This window comes from Triplophysa dalaica, chromosome 13 (assembly GCF_015846415.1).
Source record: "Triplophysa dalaica isolate WHDGS20190420 chromosome 13, ASM1584641v1, whole genome shotgun sequence".
NCBI lineage: Eukaryota > Metazoa > Chordata > Actinopteri > Cypriniformes > Nemacheilidae > Triplophysa > Triplophysa dalaica.
In genome coordinates this window covers 22,544,939-22,561,317 of record NC_079554.1, presented here as the reverse complement: position 1 = coordinate 22,561,317, position 16,379 = coordinate 22,544,939, and the positions used below count along the sequence as shown (strand labels likewise).

Genomic DNA, 16,379 nt, shown 5'->3' with positions numbered 1-16,379 from the left:
CAAAATGTTTCAGAATTTTTTATTTGTCTCATTGAATATTTCATAAAAACTCCTGGTCAGTTTTTTTCTTTGAGAAACTGAAGATGGAAAGTTTGAAGGCGACACAGAAAATCCTCCAGATCATCTGATGACATCATCACACACAGCCTGTAACGCACAAGGACGGGGCTTTTAACTTGTGTTCACTCGTGAAAATGAAGGTGCTTTAGAGGTTCTTCACGGCGATGCCATGCCCTCTTAAAAAATGTGCCTCGAATGGTTATTTGATGGAATAGATGAACCTTTTGGTTCCACAAAGAACCTTTGACATCTTAAGAACCGTTCTCTTTCAAAAAAGGTTCTTTGAGGTGAATCCGAGCTTCTTCAGATTATGAAAAGGTAAAGAAACAGATGGCTTTGCCTGCATGTTTTTTTGTGGAACCAAAAATGTCTCCTCTAAAGAACCATTTATTCAAAGGTTCTACCTCTTGACTGGGGCCGACACATATATACTGGATAGCTGATTTAGGCTACTTCAATAAATTATGATCTTATGACAAAAATATCGCTGGAAGGTCTAAGACTCTAAGTTTTATAGAATTATTTATGTAAGAAGAGTAATTGATTCATGAATGAGAGCATCCAAAATATAGTTTCATTCAAAGTTCTTGTTTTGTTTACATGTTACTGTGCTTTTAAAAAAAAGAAAAAGCATCTGTAATATGTAATTTAAATGAGATCAACAGTAGGTCTATATTTCAAAGAATTCATGAGTTACAGACATTTTAGTGCCAACAGTGCGTTTTCATGTGTATGTTAAAGAAGGGATGGACCACGTAAGGGGTTAAAGAAGCATCTCTTTCTTACCTTTTCATAATCTGAATAACCTCTTTCGCCAAAAAGAACATTTTGTGAAACAAAAAGTTTCTTCGAAAGTTAAAGGTTCTTTATGGAACCATTAAAAAAAGTTAATCTATGGCATCGAAGATTAAAAAAAAAGTTATTTTCTTTTGAAGCACCAACTTTTTTTCAAAGTGTACATGTATGTGTGTGTACCTGAGGTGAAAGCAGTTGTGTGAGTCTGTGTGGTCTTCCTTCTTGCAATCATTAAAGCCGACACACACACCCTGATCCTCCAGCAGTCTCCTGCAGTAACACAACCCTGCAATCTACAAACACGCACAAACACACACACACACACACACACACACAATACCACACACACAATACCACACATTCTTTATATTCTCTATACATAACCTAGAATAATGGCTGTAAGTGTGTGTGTGTGTGTGTACCTGTGTGTGTGCAGTGTGCGGTAGACTCAGGTGAGGGTAAATGTAGATTCCGCTCTGAACAGTTGAGCAGGTGAATCCTGACAGATCATTCATGAAGTCCACAGCACTGGAAATGTTTAACCTCAGAGTGCTGAGTCTGTACGACACCTCCTGAACACACACAAGACACAATTACACAACTCCTGTGCTTTCAACAATTCTTCAGTCTGAGATCTGTGTGTTTGTGTGATGTACCTGTATGTATAAGTCATAGGAGGCGTCTCCTGGACGGGGCGGATCGACCATGACATCAAGAGCGATCTGACCGATCACAGGTGTGTTTATATCACCCGTCAGAAGAACTTCAGTGTACAACAGTAGCCCTTCATCCACATTCACCAACTCCATGTAGCCCGCTCTTAAACCACACCTACACACACAAGTATATTTACCTTGCAGTGTATTTACCTATCAGACTAGCATTGGTCTTCTATAACATGATTTTAAATGACGATCATAATTGATACCTTAATAGGAAAGCATCACAATTTTTATGATTTTTATCGGTGTAAATTCTGTTATAAAGAAAGATTGATATGAATAACAAACATACTCTCCCATAATACCATTGGACAGTGAATGGAAAGAGGCCAGTTGTACTCGGTCATGATATGGGTTGCCCATCTCCACAAGAACCCTTTTATACGACACAAACTCTTTATCTTTCACCCAAACTGTATTCTGATAAATCTGCAGCACATAAAGACACACACAGATTAAAATCAACCTGATAATATTCATGCATCACAATACACCTCTTCAAAAAACGCAAGCGATCCAAACATGGTCAAGAAGAACTTCAGTTTCAGTTTTTTGACATGTTTGAATTAACAGAAAATGCAAAACTGAAATGTTAAAATCTTTGAACAACCAAAGTCTGTTTACATCCTGCGATCTGGTCTATACACTGAAAAAAATAACTTCCTAATCCTCGTATTAATTTGCACGATATTTTTTGAGTAAGATTTGCTGCTATAATTCAGGTACAATTTACCAACCAGAATTAAGTAAATTCTACTAATTAAATACATTTAGTTTTTGTTAAAATATCAAGAAAATGTTATTTAAAGTAAACATATAAAATGACGCTGAACAAAAACAAGTGTCTTTCTCAAACTTCACGGATCACTTATTTCATGTTGAAATATACTATTTTTAAACACATAGATGGTCAAGTGATAGCAGACTGGTGGTCTCTGTACTGGCATTAGCACAGTTACAGCTCAATAAGTGAAATAACAGACTTCATAGTTCTTATCGTGCCTCCAGAACTACAGATCAACTGCCATGGTAGTTATATCTACAAAAATATTTATGTGGTCCCAACACAAAATAAATTAATTAATTTTACCAATTTAAATGGGTTAAACATAATACAATTGAGTTGGACTGACTCAATAATTTGTCAAATTCAAATTACACACACAAAATAATAAAATCATTTTAACTTAATATAATTATGTTCCTGTTTTTAACAACAAAATTAAGTATATTTTAATCATTTCTTTTCATAAAATCCACTAAGACACATAATATTTTTTTTCAGTGTACAATAATGGTATGGGTTCATTAAATAGGCAAAAAATCATGATGAGAGACTGAACCACTTTCCTCGTCCACCAGTAAAAACAGGTTCTCTTCAGCGGCGAAGCGGATCACAGTCTCAATAGATTCTCTGCTCTGAATGTGTCCTGTTATAAATCACAAATGTTCATTTTCTGTAATATCACACAAGCTACAGTAGATCTTATCGCAAAGTATTGACATTTTTTTTAATATGAAGAGTAAACATGACTACGTGATATCAAAGTAAAAAAAACTGAATCTTCTCCGGATGCATGCGATAAAAAACAGAACATTTAACAAACTCAGAGAGAAGAAAACTGTTATCAATTATTCATTTCTACTTGAGTCTGTAACTGAACTATGACTGAACCCATTCAAAAGACAATCAATCACACATGAGACCACATTAACATCTCAGTTACTTCTCATAGACATCAATGAGATTAAATGAAGAACTTTTGTTTAAGTCTCATGAAAGTCTCAGATATTTCTCCTGAGAAAAAGAGTCAGAAATGACACGCGTGTGTCTAGCATTAGAGTTTGAGAAGAGATGTCAACAACTGAACTCAGATTTGTCTCGTCTGCAATCAAAAGTCAATATTATTGAAGATCTCAATATCAACTCAAACATTTCTCAACAAATTAACTCAAATCCAGATGATTTAACCTCTACAATCTACAATTTTGTCACAACTCTGTTCTCTTCATGCTTTTCTCTTTTTATTTCTCTACCTGTTGGGTTGCCGGGGTTATTGATATAAATTGCTCGTGGACAGCAGTGCGTTCTAGAGGTCTTGATGACTCGCTTGAGCTCCGCCCTCTCCAGGCTCCACCCACCCTGTTCTTGCAGTCTATAGGGCAGCGGCACTAAGCCCACCGTCTCTAGGATGCGGGTAAGGGTGTGAGGGGTGGGGTCTGGGATCAGAACTGCACTCCGGCCCTCTGATTGACACAGTAACCTCATCACACTCTGATGATGAAATCAATGACACGTTTGTGGCGGTTAGAAAAAAGTTTAGACGTAAATGATTAATAAATGATTCTCAAACGCACCATTAAACCTCTCTGAGATCCACAGGTGATGAAGATGTGCTCCGGACTCGACGGGATGCCACCGTCCCGCAAAGAAATAAACTTTGCCACGTTGCTTCTCACATATGCGAGTCCACTCGAGTCTGTGTATGAACCTGATCATTCATGTGACCAAAAAGTCAATCAATAATCAATGAGATTGAAAGAAATTAAGGCCTCTTAGAGTCGGCATGAAATTAAAAATGATCATTCTAATTGTTTCACGCAGTGTTGCAGTATTTATTGTAAAGGATTTATCTGTGCACATCATTATTATTTATTCATGTGAACTTGTACTCTTCAATCAAAAACTTCATGAGGGGGATTTACGTCACGAAACCGAAAAAAAGACAATCGGTACTTCCTTTTCAGGCTGACTTAATTATTTAAAAGTGTCATATCATTTAAAATATGACATGTGTAGATGTTCTTGATGGTTCTGTAGGATCTCACCGATGCTGTTTCCATCACACTGACTGAGCAGCGTTTGTGCTCTCGACCGAACGTCAGGAGGAAAATCATCACCGTCCAGAAGACTGGGATACAAACATCCAGCCAACACCTGACAGAAACAAAGATAAGACACACAAACACTTTAAATGAAGTCAACATGATTCTCCTTCTGACAATCGTGACATTCAATTTCCAGAAATTTACAGTTATCCCTTCAAAGGTCTTTGCACATACAGTCCGAAATATTGCGTATGCGTTTTTTCGTATTTGGCGCTCGTTTGTACGGTTTCTCTGATTAATAAAGAAAAAAACTCTCAAAATGTTTGCTATGGATGCGAAAAACACAGAAAATCTAACCCTGTCCGAATTTTTCTATGATGGACGAAAATATCGGATTGCATTGTGTAAATGTTTTAGACACAACGTGCTGTGGTATTTATCTTTTAAAGTGTGGAATTATCGGACGAAAATTTCAGACTCAATGTGCAATGGGTCTAACACTTCAAATCTAATACAATAGGCTAAACTTTCAGTTAACCTTAACCAACAGCAAATGTTACTTTGCTAGCACGAAGTTATTACTTACAACTGTAATAAACTCCTGAACTATTACTAAAACACATATGAAGAACTCATGATGACAGGACCTGTCTGATGAAGGTGATGGGCTTCACTCCAGCGCTGTGAATGTTACCAGAACTCACATCCAGAACTTTATTAAACGACCGACTCATGCTCAGACCCTGAAAATCAAGAAGTGAGACCTCCACGATTAATAAACTGTTAAAAAAGCATAATATATTCGTATTCTCTTCATCTAGAACCATGTCTGTGAGAAAGACAAATCACACATTTGATCGCTCTAATATCACAACTGTTTCTCTTCCGGGACACACATGGAGTGCTAATGAAGACTTTGAACTGAACCAGGTCTCCTCTCAGATGTTTCGTTCTGAGAAAAGGCATCACACACTTTCGATATGTTTACTTCCGTATTCCGACACATTTCCGAGTGAAAAGGAATTACAAAGGAGAAACAGAGGGGGCGTGGCTTGTGTTTTTCACTGCGAATTGATTGGATGTGTAAAAACAGCTGTTGCATTTTAACTGAAAATAGCAGCAGACTGACAGTTGAAGGGGAGGAGTTAACGGATGCTCCGCCCAAGCCGTTTTACATATGTCATTTGAGATTTTAACTGAAGATTATGAGGGCACATGAATTTTAAAAAGAATATGACCCCCATTGATAAACTATTTACAATAAACGCAGCAATATTACATGAAAAAATAAGAATTGTCTATTTTAATTTCACTGTGACTTTAAAGGTTCCAGACAGTCACAGCGATGTCATAGAAGAACCGTTTTTGGTTCCATAAAGAACAATTAAGTCAAAGGTTCTTCTATAAAGAACCATCTCATTCTTCACCTTTTTATAATCTTAAGAGCATTTTTTCGCCACATAGAACCTTTTGTGAGAAAGAAAGGTTCTTCATGGAACTATCTAGACAAAAAATGGTTCTTCTATGGCATCGTGAAGCTCCTTCATTTTGAAGAGTGCTGTGATCTCCTGTGCAGTTTTTAGAAAGAGTCATTTCTATATCAACCGTCTGATGCCCTCACATTCTACAGACAGATGACATAGAAATCATTAACTGTTGAAGAGTTAATTTACCAGCTTCAGCTATTTCAATGTGTACTTTTGTACTTTAAACCCACGAGAATCACCCTGTAAAATAAAACTGAGAATCAAATAATCTAATATAACTAAGACGTGCAACTTTATTAACGACAGTCTGAATGTTCTGATTTAATGCTATTCATTCATGAATCTGAACATGTCATACTAATAATACTGTAAATCTTCTTGTATTTTATTTAAACAAAAGGTCATTGATAGTTTTTGTCTTTCTGAAATACAACCTCAGATGGCACAATAGAATTTAATACCTAAACACATTTGAAAATATTTCTGCCCCCGTTGTGTCAGTGCTTTAAAATAAAACATAACACTGGAAAACACTGTCTGTCTACGTATTCGACAAACAGGATTTCCCACTGTATAAGTTTTGACCTACAAGTTTTTTAAAATGGTCTATGCCCGTACGTGTGTCACCTGTTTGAGCTGATGTGAGATGATTTCAGCGTGCTCGTGTAGTTCTTCATCAGGTGACGGTTGTCTGGTCGTCTTCCTCACAGCAGACATGATTCTGTGTGTCTGTGTCCTGAGATCACACACTTGTTCTCTCTCTTCTCACTGATGGCATCACTGCGTTCACTCACTCAGTGTGGACTATGCTCTGTGACTTCATCCAGAATTAATGACAGAACAAAGAATTACAGTACATTAACAGTACATGTTATCTTTAATGAACCAAAGAGAGCACACGTCACTCCTCTACTCATTAAGCTACATTGGCTTCCCGTAGTCGCTCGCATCAAACTCAAGACTCTGCTCCTGGCCTACAAGACCACCACTGGTTCGGCACCACCTTATCTTAAATCGTTAATGCAGACATATGTACCCGCCAGATCCCAACGCTCTGCAAACGAACGACGTCTTGTGGTGCCATCCCATAAAGGTAAAAAATCTCTCTCGCGCACCTTCTCCGGATCTGTTCCACCTATGTGGAATGATCTGCCCACTGCTACAAGATCTGCAGATTCTGTAGCCATCTTTAAGAAACGCCTGAAAACACATCTCTTCCATCAACATCTGACTGATCTGTTCTGACTCTTTTCTTCTCTACGCTATAAAAAAAAAAAAAAATGTATGAATGAATGGTTCCGTATACTGTGTTAGGCTATGTGAGACTAGTCCTCTTTTTGATTGCACTTATGCTTTTGTTGTACTTATGCTGTCCTAATTGCTTCCATTATCTACCCCACTTGTAAGTCGCTTTGGATAAAAGCGTCTGCTACATGACTACATGTAAATGTAATGTAATGTAACAGAATTATGAAAAGAAAAACCAAAGCTAGATAATTAAAACATACAGTAAATAAATTAGCAAAATCTTCTGGGAGTTTTCAAAAACAATATGTAATCAACTACCACAAACGTATTTTTATTTGTTTTATAAAAAACATTTTGCATACACAATGAGCAAAATCAACAATACACAATCATGAACCATTCAACTATCAAACACATTTATATAAAACATACGCATACACATTCAACTGTACTGTGTGTGTGCTAAATAATTGATGTCAGAATATGCAGAAACAGTGTAAGTCTGTATTTGTTTTGTTCGTCGCGTCCTGTTCTTCATGGTTTTGTGCTTTCTGCACACTGGATCTTGTAGCCCACCCTGTATGCCTGCAGGTACACACGTGCCTGATTTATCCTATAAACAGACAAAACATCCAGCATGACGTGTGTATGGACATTGGGAATATGAAGTAAAAAAAAAAGGTGAAAACACAGAAGACAGACACACAATATGCACACGTACTAGAACACATAGACATAGACACACACACACACACACACACACACACACACATTACCTACAAGTAATGAACAAGTACAGTGTTCCTGTGTCTCAGTGGCAGAACATTGTGTTGCCAGTGCAAAAGGGTCATGGGTTTGAATCCCAAGGAACACACAAACTGAACGTAAACGTAAAGCTTGAATGCACTGTGAGTAGCTTAAAGCGTCTGATAAATACATAAATGTAAATGTAATGAACTATCAGCATACCTATAAGTTAACTTGTAGTATAAATACAAATGTAGTTTTTTATTTTAAATATATATAAAATATATTGAAGGTTTATTTAAAGGGATAGTTCACCCAAAAATGAATGTCTTTCTTCTGCTAAACTCAAAGGAATATAATTGTAAGAATGTCAGTAAACAAACAGATCCCCTTGACTCCCATAGTATTTATTTCCCTGCTATGGCAGTAAATGGCGCTGAGATCTTTTTGCTGACATTCTTACAAATATCTGCCTTTGAGATTATACATTTATACAGGTTTGGAACAGTCCGAGGGTAAGAGTAAATGAGGACGGATTTTTCATTTTTGTGTGAACCGTCCCTTTAAGTATATTTAATAAAACCACCTCGAAGTACACCTGTGTCTTTGTGTGTGGTTTGTCACCTGTATTTAGTGCAGAGTTGGACACCGAGGGGTCCGCAGCGGTCAACGTAACTCTCTCTGAAGCCTTTACGCACCGCACGAGCCATACTGACCACCACAGTCACCACAGGACAGGTGCTGAATGACACAATGCCAGAGTACCACCACATGTTCAGTGAGTCAGGATCACATGCCACTTCCTAATTGTGTGCGTGCGTGCATGTTTTCTTACAGTTTCTCACAGCGTAATCCGCTGGTTCCCTTCGAGCACACACAGGTGTTGTGAGGACCACAGGAGGCTTCGTGATGGCAGGGCGGGACACATGGCGTGATGAGAGCTACACACACCCACACACACAAAATATTAGAATGACAATGTAACGAGACATGACAACATGAAGAATCAATTGTGATGTCATGGTGAACAAATGATGTAATAAATGGAGTCATGGTCAATGACTTCGTTTACATGCGCACAATAACGAGATTATTTCCAATAATCAGAGTAAGGACTCAATCGCAGTAACATGTTTACATGACAACACCTCTTTGCTCCCGTCTACATGAACGTTTTATTCGTCAAATTATTTGCTAAAATACACAGAACAAAAGATGCTCTCGGGTACAGTAAGTGTGTTTTACTGGCTACTGCATTAATATATTTGCATCAAATGCTAAACGCCTTTGTCCGGATGTGTTTCACAGTTTTTCGGTGCTGTGATAAAAATATATATATAATGAAAATGCCTCTACAGCGTTTGCGTACGCTGTCATCCCGTTTGCGTTTTTCTGTGTGAAGATACGTAGGAGAGACTTCATGTTGAGTTGACGTTAAAACTTCAGACATGTTAACCGTGAATTTGCTCTTAAGATGTGTGACAGAAGCACATGCGCACCTCATTCAGAGCAGCATAAATAAGATTAAAGTGTTAAAATGCCTTCATATTGCGATTAAAATCGGTGTACGGTACATATGCTACATCAATTATGAGCTTCATCGCATTATTTTGATCGAATGATTGCGTTTACATGATGTAAAGTGTAATTGGAGATGGTGGTCTAGTGGGTTATACTACTGAACTGGTAATCAAAAGGTTGCTGGTTCGATCCCAGCAGCCACCACCAGTGTGTCCTTGAGCAAGTTGCTCCAGGGGGATTGTCCCTGTAATAAGTGAAGCGTCTGCCAAATGCCTAAATGTAAATGTAATCGCAGTTTTCCAAAATCCTAGTATTAATCGCATCATGAGTGTGCATGAGATGAATGACGTCATTAAATACTAATTATGGTGTCGTTATGGATGCATGATGTCATGACAACATGCAACTCTAAAGTAATGATGTAATGATAAGCCAGTGATGTCATTCAGTCCCGTGCCTGTCTCGCAGAGCTGTCCTGTGAATCCTTCCACACACTGACATCTGTTCAGGCCAACACACACCCCACCGTTCTTGCACGACGGTGCACATTTTAAGGGTTCTGAGGAAAGAAACACAAACACACGTAAGAAAAGTGTGTCTGTGTGGAAAGTTGTGTGCTCATGGGTACATTTTGTGTTTGTGTGCTCACCTATCTGACAGCGAGCGCCTTCCCAACCGTCCAAACAGCTGCAGGTGTTGATGTCCACACACCTGCCACCATTAACACACGGTGGAGAGCAGAGAGCTACACACACACACACACACACACACAAGTGTGAAATCCTTGTTCGCAGTAATAATGTGACACACACACACATACTCACGTATGAGACACTGAGGTCCGGTGTAGTCTGAGGGACACTGACAGGTGTTTGGAGCGACACACCGTCCACCATTACCACACGGCAGATAACACACCGCTGAGACAAACACACATCCACGTCAAATCAATGTCACACTGTGTGTGTGTGTGTGTGTGTGTATGTACGGTCTGGTCACCTGTGTGGCAGCCGTCACCTGTCCAGCCTGGGGGACACAAGCAGGTGTTCCACCTCATACATGAACCTCCATGAGCGCAGGGCGGAGAACACATGGCTGTATAACACAGAAACACAATATTATTAAGCTGAATGAGGACACTGCTGGGACTTCCACAGGATTGATGTCCAGTGTATCAACACACAACTGAACAATGAATATCAGAACTCAATGACGGTCATGATATTATAAGATTCAAATGATAAGATTTAAAAGCCAGAAAAAATCCAGCAGAAACAAACACGTCACTTTACCAGAGCATCCCGGCCCAGGGTAACCGGGCGGACAGTCACATGTGTTCGGAGAGACACACACTCCTGAATTCTGACAGACAGGATCACACAAGGCTGGAAACAATGTAGAAAGAGAGAGAAACACACAGACAGAAATAAAGAAGGTCAATGTTTTGTTCCATTTAGAGTGTATGAATCAGTGTGTATAAGTGAACCACTGTGTATGAATCAGTGTGTGTGAATCAGTGTGTATGTGACTCAGTGTGTGAATGTGAATCAGTGTGTATGAATCAACCTGTGTGTGTGAATCACTGTATGTTTGTTTGAATCATTCTGTATGAATCATTGTGTGTGAAATCAGTGTGTATGTGAATCAGTATGTGTGTGTGTAAATCACTGAGTACGAATCAGTGTGTATGATTATATATTTATAAATCAGTGTTTATGAATCAACGTGTGTGAATCATTGTGTACAAATCAGTGTATGTAAATTTGTTTGTGTGTGTGTGTGTATATGTAAATCACTGTGTATGAATCAATGTGTATGATTATATATTTATAAATCAGTGTTTATGAATCAACGTGTGTGAATCAGTGTGTACAAATCAGTGTATGTGAATCTGTTTGTATGAATCAGTGTGTGTGTGAGAATCTGTTTGTATGAATCAGTGTATATGAATCTATGTGTGTGAGTCAGTGTGTATAAATCAGTGTGTGTGTGTGTGTGTGTGTGTGTGTGAATCAGTGTGTACAAATCAGTGTATGTAAATTTGTTTGTGTGTGTGTGTATGTAAATCACTGTGTATGAATCAGTGTGTATGATTATATATTTATAAATCAAGTGTTTATGAATCAACGTGTGTGAATCAGTGTGTACAAATCAGTGTGTGTGTGAATCTGTTTGTATGAATCAGTGTGTGTGTGAGAATCTGTTTGTATGAATCAGTGTATATGAATCTATGTGTGTGAGTCAGTGTGTATAAATCAGTGTGTGTGTGTGTGTGTGTGAATCAGTGTGTATGAATCAGTGTATGTGTATCTGTTTGTGTGTGTATGTAATGGCATTTGGGACTCACGTTGGCATTTTGTGGGCTCATCTTTACGTAACTCAAACCCTGAGCGACAGCCGCAGCTAAAAGCCCCCGCGTCATTCACACACACCTGCTCACATCCTCCATTAAAACCCAAACACTCATCCACATCTGCAGAGAAAAGACAATACCCTACTAACATCTGACACATTCATGTGTAAAAGTGCATTTTCGCGGACACTCATGTACAGAGTTTGTTCCAGGCCTGTGACACATACACAACTGCATATATGTTACTCAGTTACTTGTGTGTTTTACCGACGCAGGATCTTTGGTCAGAGCTCAACTCCCATCCTGCTTTGCAGCTGCACTGAACGTGACCGCCTGAGCCCAGTAAGCAGATATGATCACATCCACCGTTCCTCAGAGCACACGAGGTCACATCTGACCAACACAAAACACACAAACACGTCTCATACACCATTAACTTAACATCACGCCCTATTCACACGCAGCATTAAAAACAAAACATGAAACTCTCATTACATACTGACACAGGTTGTGTTGCGGTGGTCCAGAAGCAGAGGAGAAGGACAGTGACACACATGTCCCCCGGGGGTATTTGTGCACTCATGTGAACAGCCTCCGTTCTCTAGTCTACACTCGTCGATGTCTAACATGCGCACACAAACACAACATTGAATTCCCACCGTGACAAAAGACACTGATTGCTAAATGTCAATGTCACACACACTGACCCACACAGCTGTGTCCATCTATGTGCAGCTGGTATCCGTGGCGACAGGAGCACAGGAATGATCCACGCGTGTTCATACAGAACTGTTCGCATGTGTCATTACTGACCCCACACTCGTCCACATCTGTGAAAAGTGAAAGAAAGTGTGTGTGTGTGTGTGAGGTCAGTAGTGTACTTGATATGTTTGTTTACCTGTACAGTTGTGTAGGTCATGTGTAAGTGTGTATCCTGTAGTGCATTGGCAGCTGTGTGTTCCAGGCCAATTTGTGCAGTTGTGTTCACAGAGTCCATTATCCTGCGCACACTCGTCTACATCTAAACACACACACAAACACAACATTATCCTTGTATACATGTGAACACAAAATAAACACACGTCATGCAATGGCATTAGAGCATCATTGTGTTTCTGACCGTAGCAGGCGTGTCCGTCTCCGCTGTATCCCTGTTGACACTGACAGAAATATGAGCCGATGATATTCCCGCAGCGAGCGTTGACATCACAGCCATGATCTCCAGACAAACACTCGTTTATATCTGCGCCCACACACAGACACACAGAGACATGGAACGACAGAATGATCAATATTTACACTTTCACATCTGACTATGGCACCATCACAGTGCCACATGTGTCCGCTCACCTGAGCAGTGGGTGCCGTTTCCACGGTAACCCCGCTGACAGACACACCTGTAACTGCCCAGCGTGTTCTCACATTCCCCTTGTCCAACACACACGTTCTGCTGCTCGACACACTCATCAACATCTGCGAAACACAACGCAGTGCGAATGCACGTCGATGTAAAGTCAAACATTATTTTAAATGTTTCATTGGGTGTTAGTGGAGCAGAAATGACACACTCCTTTCACATGAATATTTCTCTGATGATGATGTTAAAATCATGCATGTGGCATACACTCTTCATTCTATTCATTTCATGATTAATTTTGTTGAGTCTTGAGGGATTTTGATGAAAAATATTTTTCTTAAGTAGTTTGACATAATCTTTAAACTTTAATCAAGAAGTTTAGTTTAAAAATATTATCAGTTTGATAAATACTTGACAGAAACATGTTGAATAAAAAGCTCTTTTATTCTTCAACTTTCCCTCATACATTTTTTTAAGGGATGCACGATTAATTATCGGCCATATCGGTATCGGCCGGTAAATGGTCATTTTTAATGTTATCGGTATTGGCCTATAATAAAATTTAGGCCGATATATTATAGCCGATAAATCATAAATAATTTCCTCTAGTTAAACTTCTTCAGCTGCACGCCGCTCACAGTGAAAATACTGTACAGTACTGTCTTTCTGTTGTGATCAATCATTTATTGCTATTAGCAAAAGATTGTAGATATAGGTACAGTATGTAGAAAAACTATTTATAAATGTGTAAATTATAGGAAGTTTATTGTTTGAATCAAACCGTTGTCTGATTGCTGTCTGTTTTGAGGCCTGTTAGACATATGAATAATAAATCATTTTTTCTGGGTTTCTATGAACATCTATTATTTGTTTATTAAATAAAAAATAAACCAGAAAAGTTTGAAGGTTAAAGAATCTTTAACTAGTGTAAAGTAGGCTTGGTACATGATTCGTTACTTATCGTTACATGATTTTCAGTGCTCGAAACATTACAAACTTTTTTAGAGCTTTTGGTTCTTATTTTTTCCAATATGATTTGTTTTAGTCATGCACACATTTCATGTTGATATACAACCTTATAAGTGTTTTTCAGTTTTCCTTCAAAGATTAGAGATTTGTTTTGTCACGATAACATTATTTGTCGGTGGACGTTCAGCTGATAACGCACACGCGTGAGTTTACCTGCACATGTGGCTTCTGCCTCTCTGAATCCGTGTTGACATGAACACTTGTATGATCCTTCTGTGTTCACACACAGGTTCCCGAGTTCCCGCCGACAGCTCTCCTCGAAATTACACTCATCCACGTCTGGAAAAACAGAGAAGACAGTTTGACCTCCATTTTACATTCACACAATAACTAAACACACGCACACTAACACAGAAACAGACCGACGCAGTTTTGCCCGTCCAGCGCCAGCACGAATCCCAGCGGACAGGAACAGATGAAAGATCCGGGTGTGTTTGTGCACTCTGCCCTGCGTCCACACGCCCGGAGGCCTGTTACTGCTGCTAACACACACTCATCTATGTCTACACAAACAACGCACGATGACCAACATGATGCAGCACAGCGTCATACTAATGTGTGTGATTCACGTCTGCAGACCTTGACATCCCTTCAGACCAATCAGGTAACCACGGAGACAACTGCACAGGAAGGATCCGGGTGTGTTCGTGCAGTTGGCATGGTAACCACAAATGTCACCCTGCTGACATTCATCAACATCTAAAGAGGGTTAACCAACAAAACACAACACAAGCTTTTAGTTTTCAGCCTAAATATATTTAAACTAATAACTGTGTGTGTGTGTGTTTACCTTTGCACTCGTCTGTCTCGTCCTGACGGTGACCTGCTGCACAAGAGCAATTCTGACCATCTGATTGAACCTGGTTACCACGGCAACCAGCAACCAATCCTGCTATAGGGTGGAGGTTGGTGAGGTCAGAGAGAGATAAAGCGAGATGATATTGTAAAATATTGTGTGTGTTTGTGACCTGGGGACGGCGACTGCTGTGACGTCTGACTGAAGTTGCTTATGGTTGTAATTTCATCCTGTACACAAAACAACACAATATAAAAACCTTCAAGGGTGACAGACACTTAAAAACATCTTTCATTTTAAACGCTGAGGAACTTCTCCTCCTGACACTGACCGCATCCGTCACGTTGTGTGTGTCGGTGTGTTTCAGAGCTTCATGTTGTTCTGGTTCTGTACTGAGATGGTCGGTCACAAACAGCATCACGAACAACAACAGAGCCTGTGTGACTGACATACTACACACACACTAAAGAGAGGGACAAGACGTTCACACACAATCAAAACATGGGTGAATCTCATACACGTCCAGAAAACATCCAAGTCATATCTCTAACCCCAAAATCGCAAGAAAAAATTAAGAAAATACAAAAAAATGAATACAACACCTTCAGAGAATTATGGGTAAAACCGAATTTTAGAAAAGAAAAAAAAAAGCTTTTTAAGAGGATGAAATGACCCGGACGAGTGTTCATGACATTCAGTTGTATAATGGTGGTGCACCCTATAAAGTGCACTTCAAAGAAAAGTTCACACAAAGACTTTTACTGCAGGTTTGGGGGTCGAGCGGATTCAAGTCCAGACATGACACAGACACTTCTGTAACCACACACACATTACATACATACATACATACATACATACATACATACATACATACATACATACATACATACATACATACATACATGTATCTGTATGAGGTAATTACATAATGTCACAAAATAAACGTATCTTTATCAAACACCGACACAAACATTACACACTTCTGTTTTTGAACCGTGCAAACAATTAATAACACAGAACTAGGGACCAAAACTAACTCGCATAAACATTCTGACAAACACACGAAAAAATGAAAAACGTTTAACGTTAAAGATCGCAATGCACCTCAGAGGTAAAGTAAAGAAGAATAACTCTTCATACTTTTCTGAAATGAATCGAAAAGCGAAAATATGTTTGTGACACTAAAGTATAACAAAACATTAAGAAAGATTGAAAGATGGCGAAGTTTATCTCACTTTTAAACAAGATTTCACTCACAAAACACACCTGGAGATAACGCGAGCTCGCGCTGCACCAAAACTCGTCCGCGACGGACAGCTGCGCGTGAACGTGAAGAGAATCATTACTGATACACGAGTCACGATTTTTGAGTCAATCTTGTTGAAGTGAATCGTTCAGAGATACAGAAATGTTCAGCGATTCACATATTATCAGA

At 39.1% G+C, this 16,379-nt stretch overlaps 2 protein-coding genes across 3 annotated transcripts; both read right to left on the bottom strand.

Moving 5' to 3' along the window:
* Positions 1-3: 3 nt before the first annotated feature.
* On the bottom strand, positions 4-6,837 carry gptl (glutamic--pyruvic transaminase-like). 2 transcript variants are annotated; one of them, XM_056764679.1, is made up of 11 exons: positions 6,521-6,837; positions 5,054-5,149; positions 4,407-4,515; positions 3,936-4,057; positions 3,615-3,852; positions 2,930-3,007; positions 1,870-2,008; positions 1,512-1,686; positions 1,278-1,427; positions 1,036-1,148; positions 4-147 (listed from the first exon to the last, which is right to left on the bottom strand). In XM_056764679.1, the coding sequence occupies exons 1-11, from the start codon at positions 6,608-6,610 to the stop codon at positions 57-59; spliced, it is 1,401 nt and encodes a 466-aa protein (XP_056620657.1). In that variant the 5' UTR covers positions 6,611-6,837; the 3' UTR covers positions 4-56. The 2 variants fall into 2 exon arrangements, with proteins under 2 accessions (XP_056620657.1, XP_056620656.1); XM_056764678.1 differs by having other exon boundaries at positions 3,936-4,069; positions 6,521-6,833.
* Positions 6,838-7,456: 619 nt separating this feature from the next.
* si:ch211-221n20.8 (fibrillin-2) lies at positions 7,457-16,260 on the bottom strand. Its single transcript, XM_056764558.1, has 22 exons — positions 16,211-16,260; positions 15,276-15,407; positions 15,117-15,174; positions 14,939-15,040; positions 14,728-14,847; positions 14,511-14,651; positions 14,302-14,427; positions 13,113-13,235; positions 12,883-13,005; positions 12,661-12,783; positions 12,470-12,592; positions 12,262-12,384; positions 12,030-12,155; positions 11,757-11,882; positions 10,702-10,794; positions 10,409-10,504; positions 10,234-10,329; positions 10,059-10,154; positions 9,867-9,968; positions 8,724-8,829; positions 8,513-8,629; positions 7,457-7,754 (listed from the first exon to the last, which is right to left on the bottom strand). The coding sequence occupies exons 2-22, from the start codon at positions 15,393-15,395 to the stop codon at positions 7,676-7,678; spliced, it is 2,319 nt and encodes a 772-aa protein (XP_056620536.1). The 5' UTR covers positions 15,396-15,407; positions 16,211-16,260; the 3' UTR covers positions 7,457-7,675.
* Between the last annotated feature and the right edge of the window lie 119 nt (positions 16,261-16,379).

Excerpts from the sequence above, each read along its gene's own strand:
- gptl (XM_056764678.1), bottom strand. The coding sequence starts at position 6,610 with ATGTCTGCTGTGAGGAAGACGACCAGACAACCGTCACCTGATGAAGAA. Across the intron at positions 4,516-5,053 it reads CCATCACCTTCATCAGACAG|GTGTTGGCTGGATGTTTGTA; the intron begins GTCCTGTCATCA and ends TGTTTCTGTCAG. Across the intron at positions 3,853-3,935 it reads GATCTCAGAGAGGTTTAATG|AGTGTGATGAGGTTACTGTG; the intron begins GTGCGTTTGAGA and ends TTTCATCATCAG.
- si:ch211-221n20.8 (XM_056764558.1), bottom strand. The coding sequence starts at position 15,395 with ATGTCAGTCACACAGGCTCTGTTGTTGTTCGTGATGCTGTTTGTGACC. Across the intron at positions 14,652-14,727 it reads TGGTCTGAAGGGATGTCAAG|ACATAGATGAGTGTGTGTTA; the intron begins GTCTGCAGACGT and ends TTGTTTGTGTAG. Across the intron at positions 8,830-9,866 it reads AGGACAGCTCTGCGAGACAG|CTCTCATCACGCCATGTGTC; the intron begins GCACGGGACTGA and ends GGGTGTGTGTAG.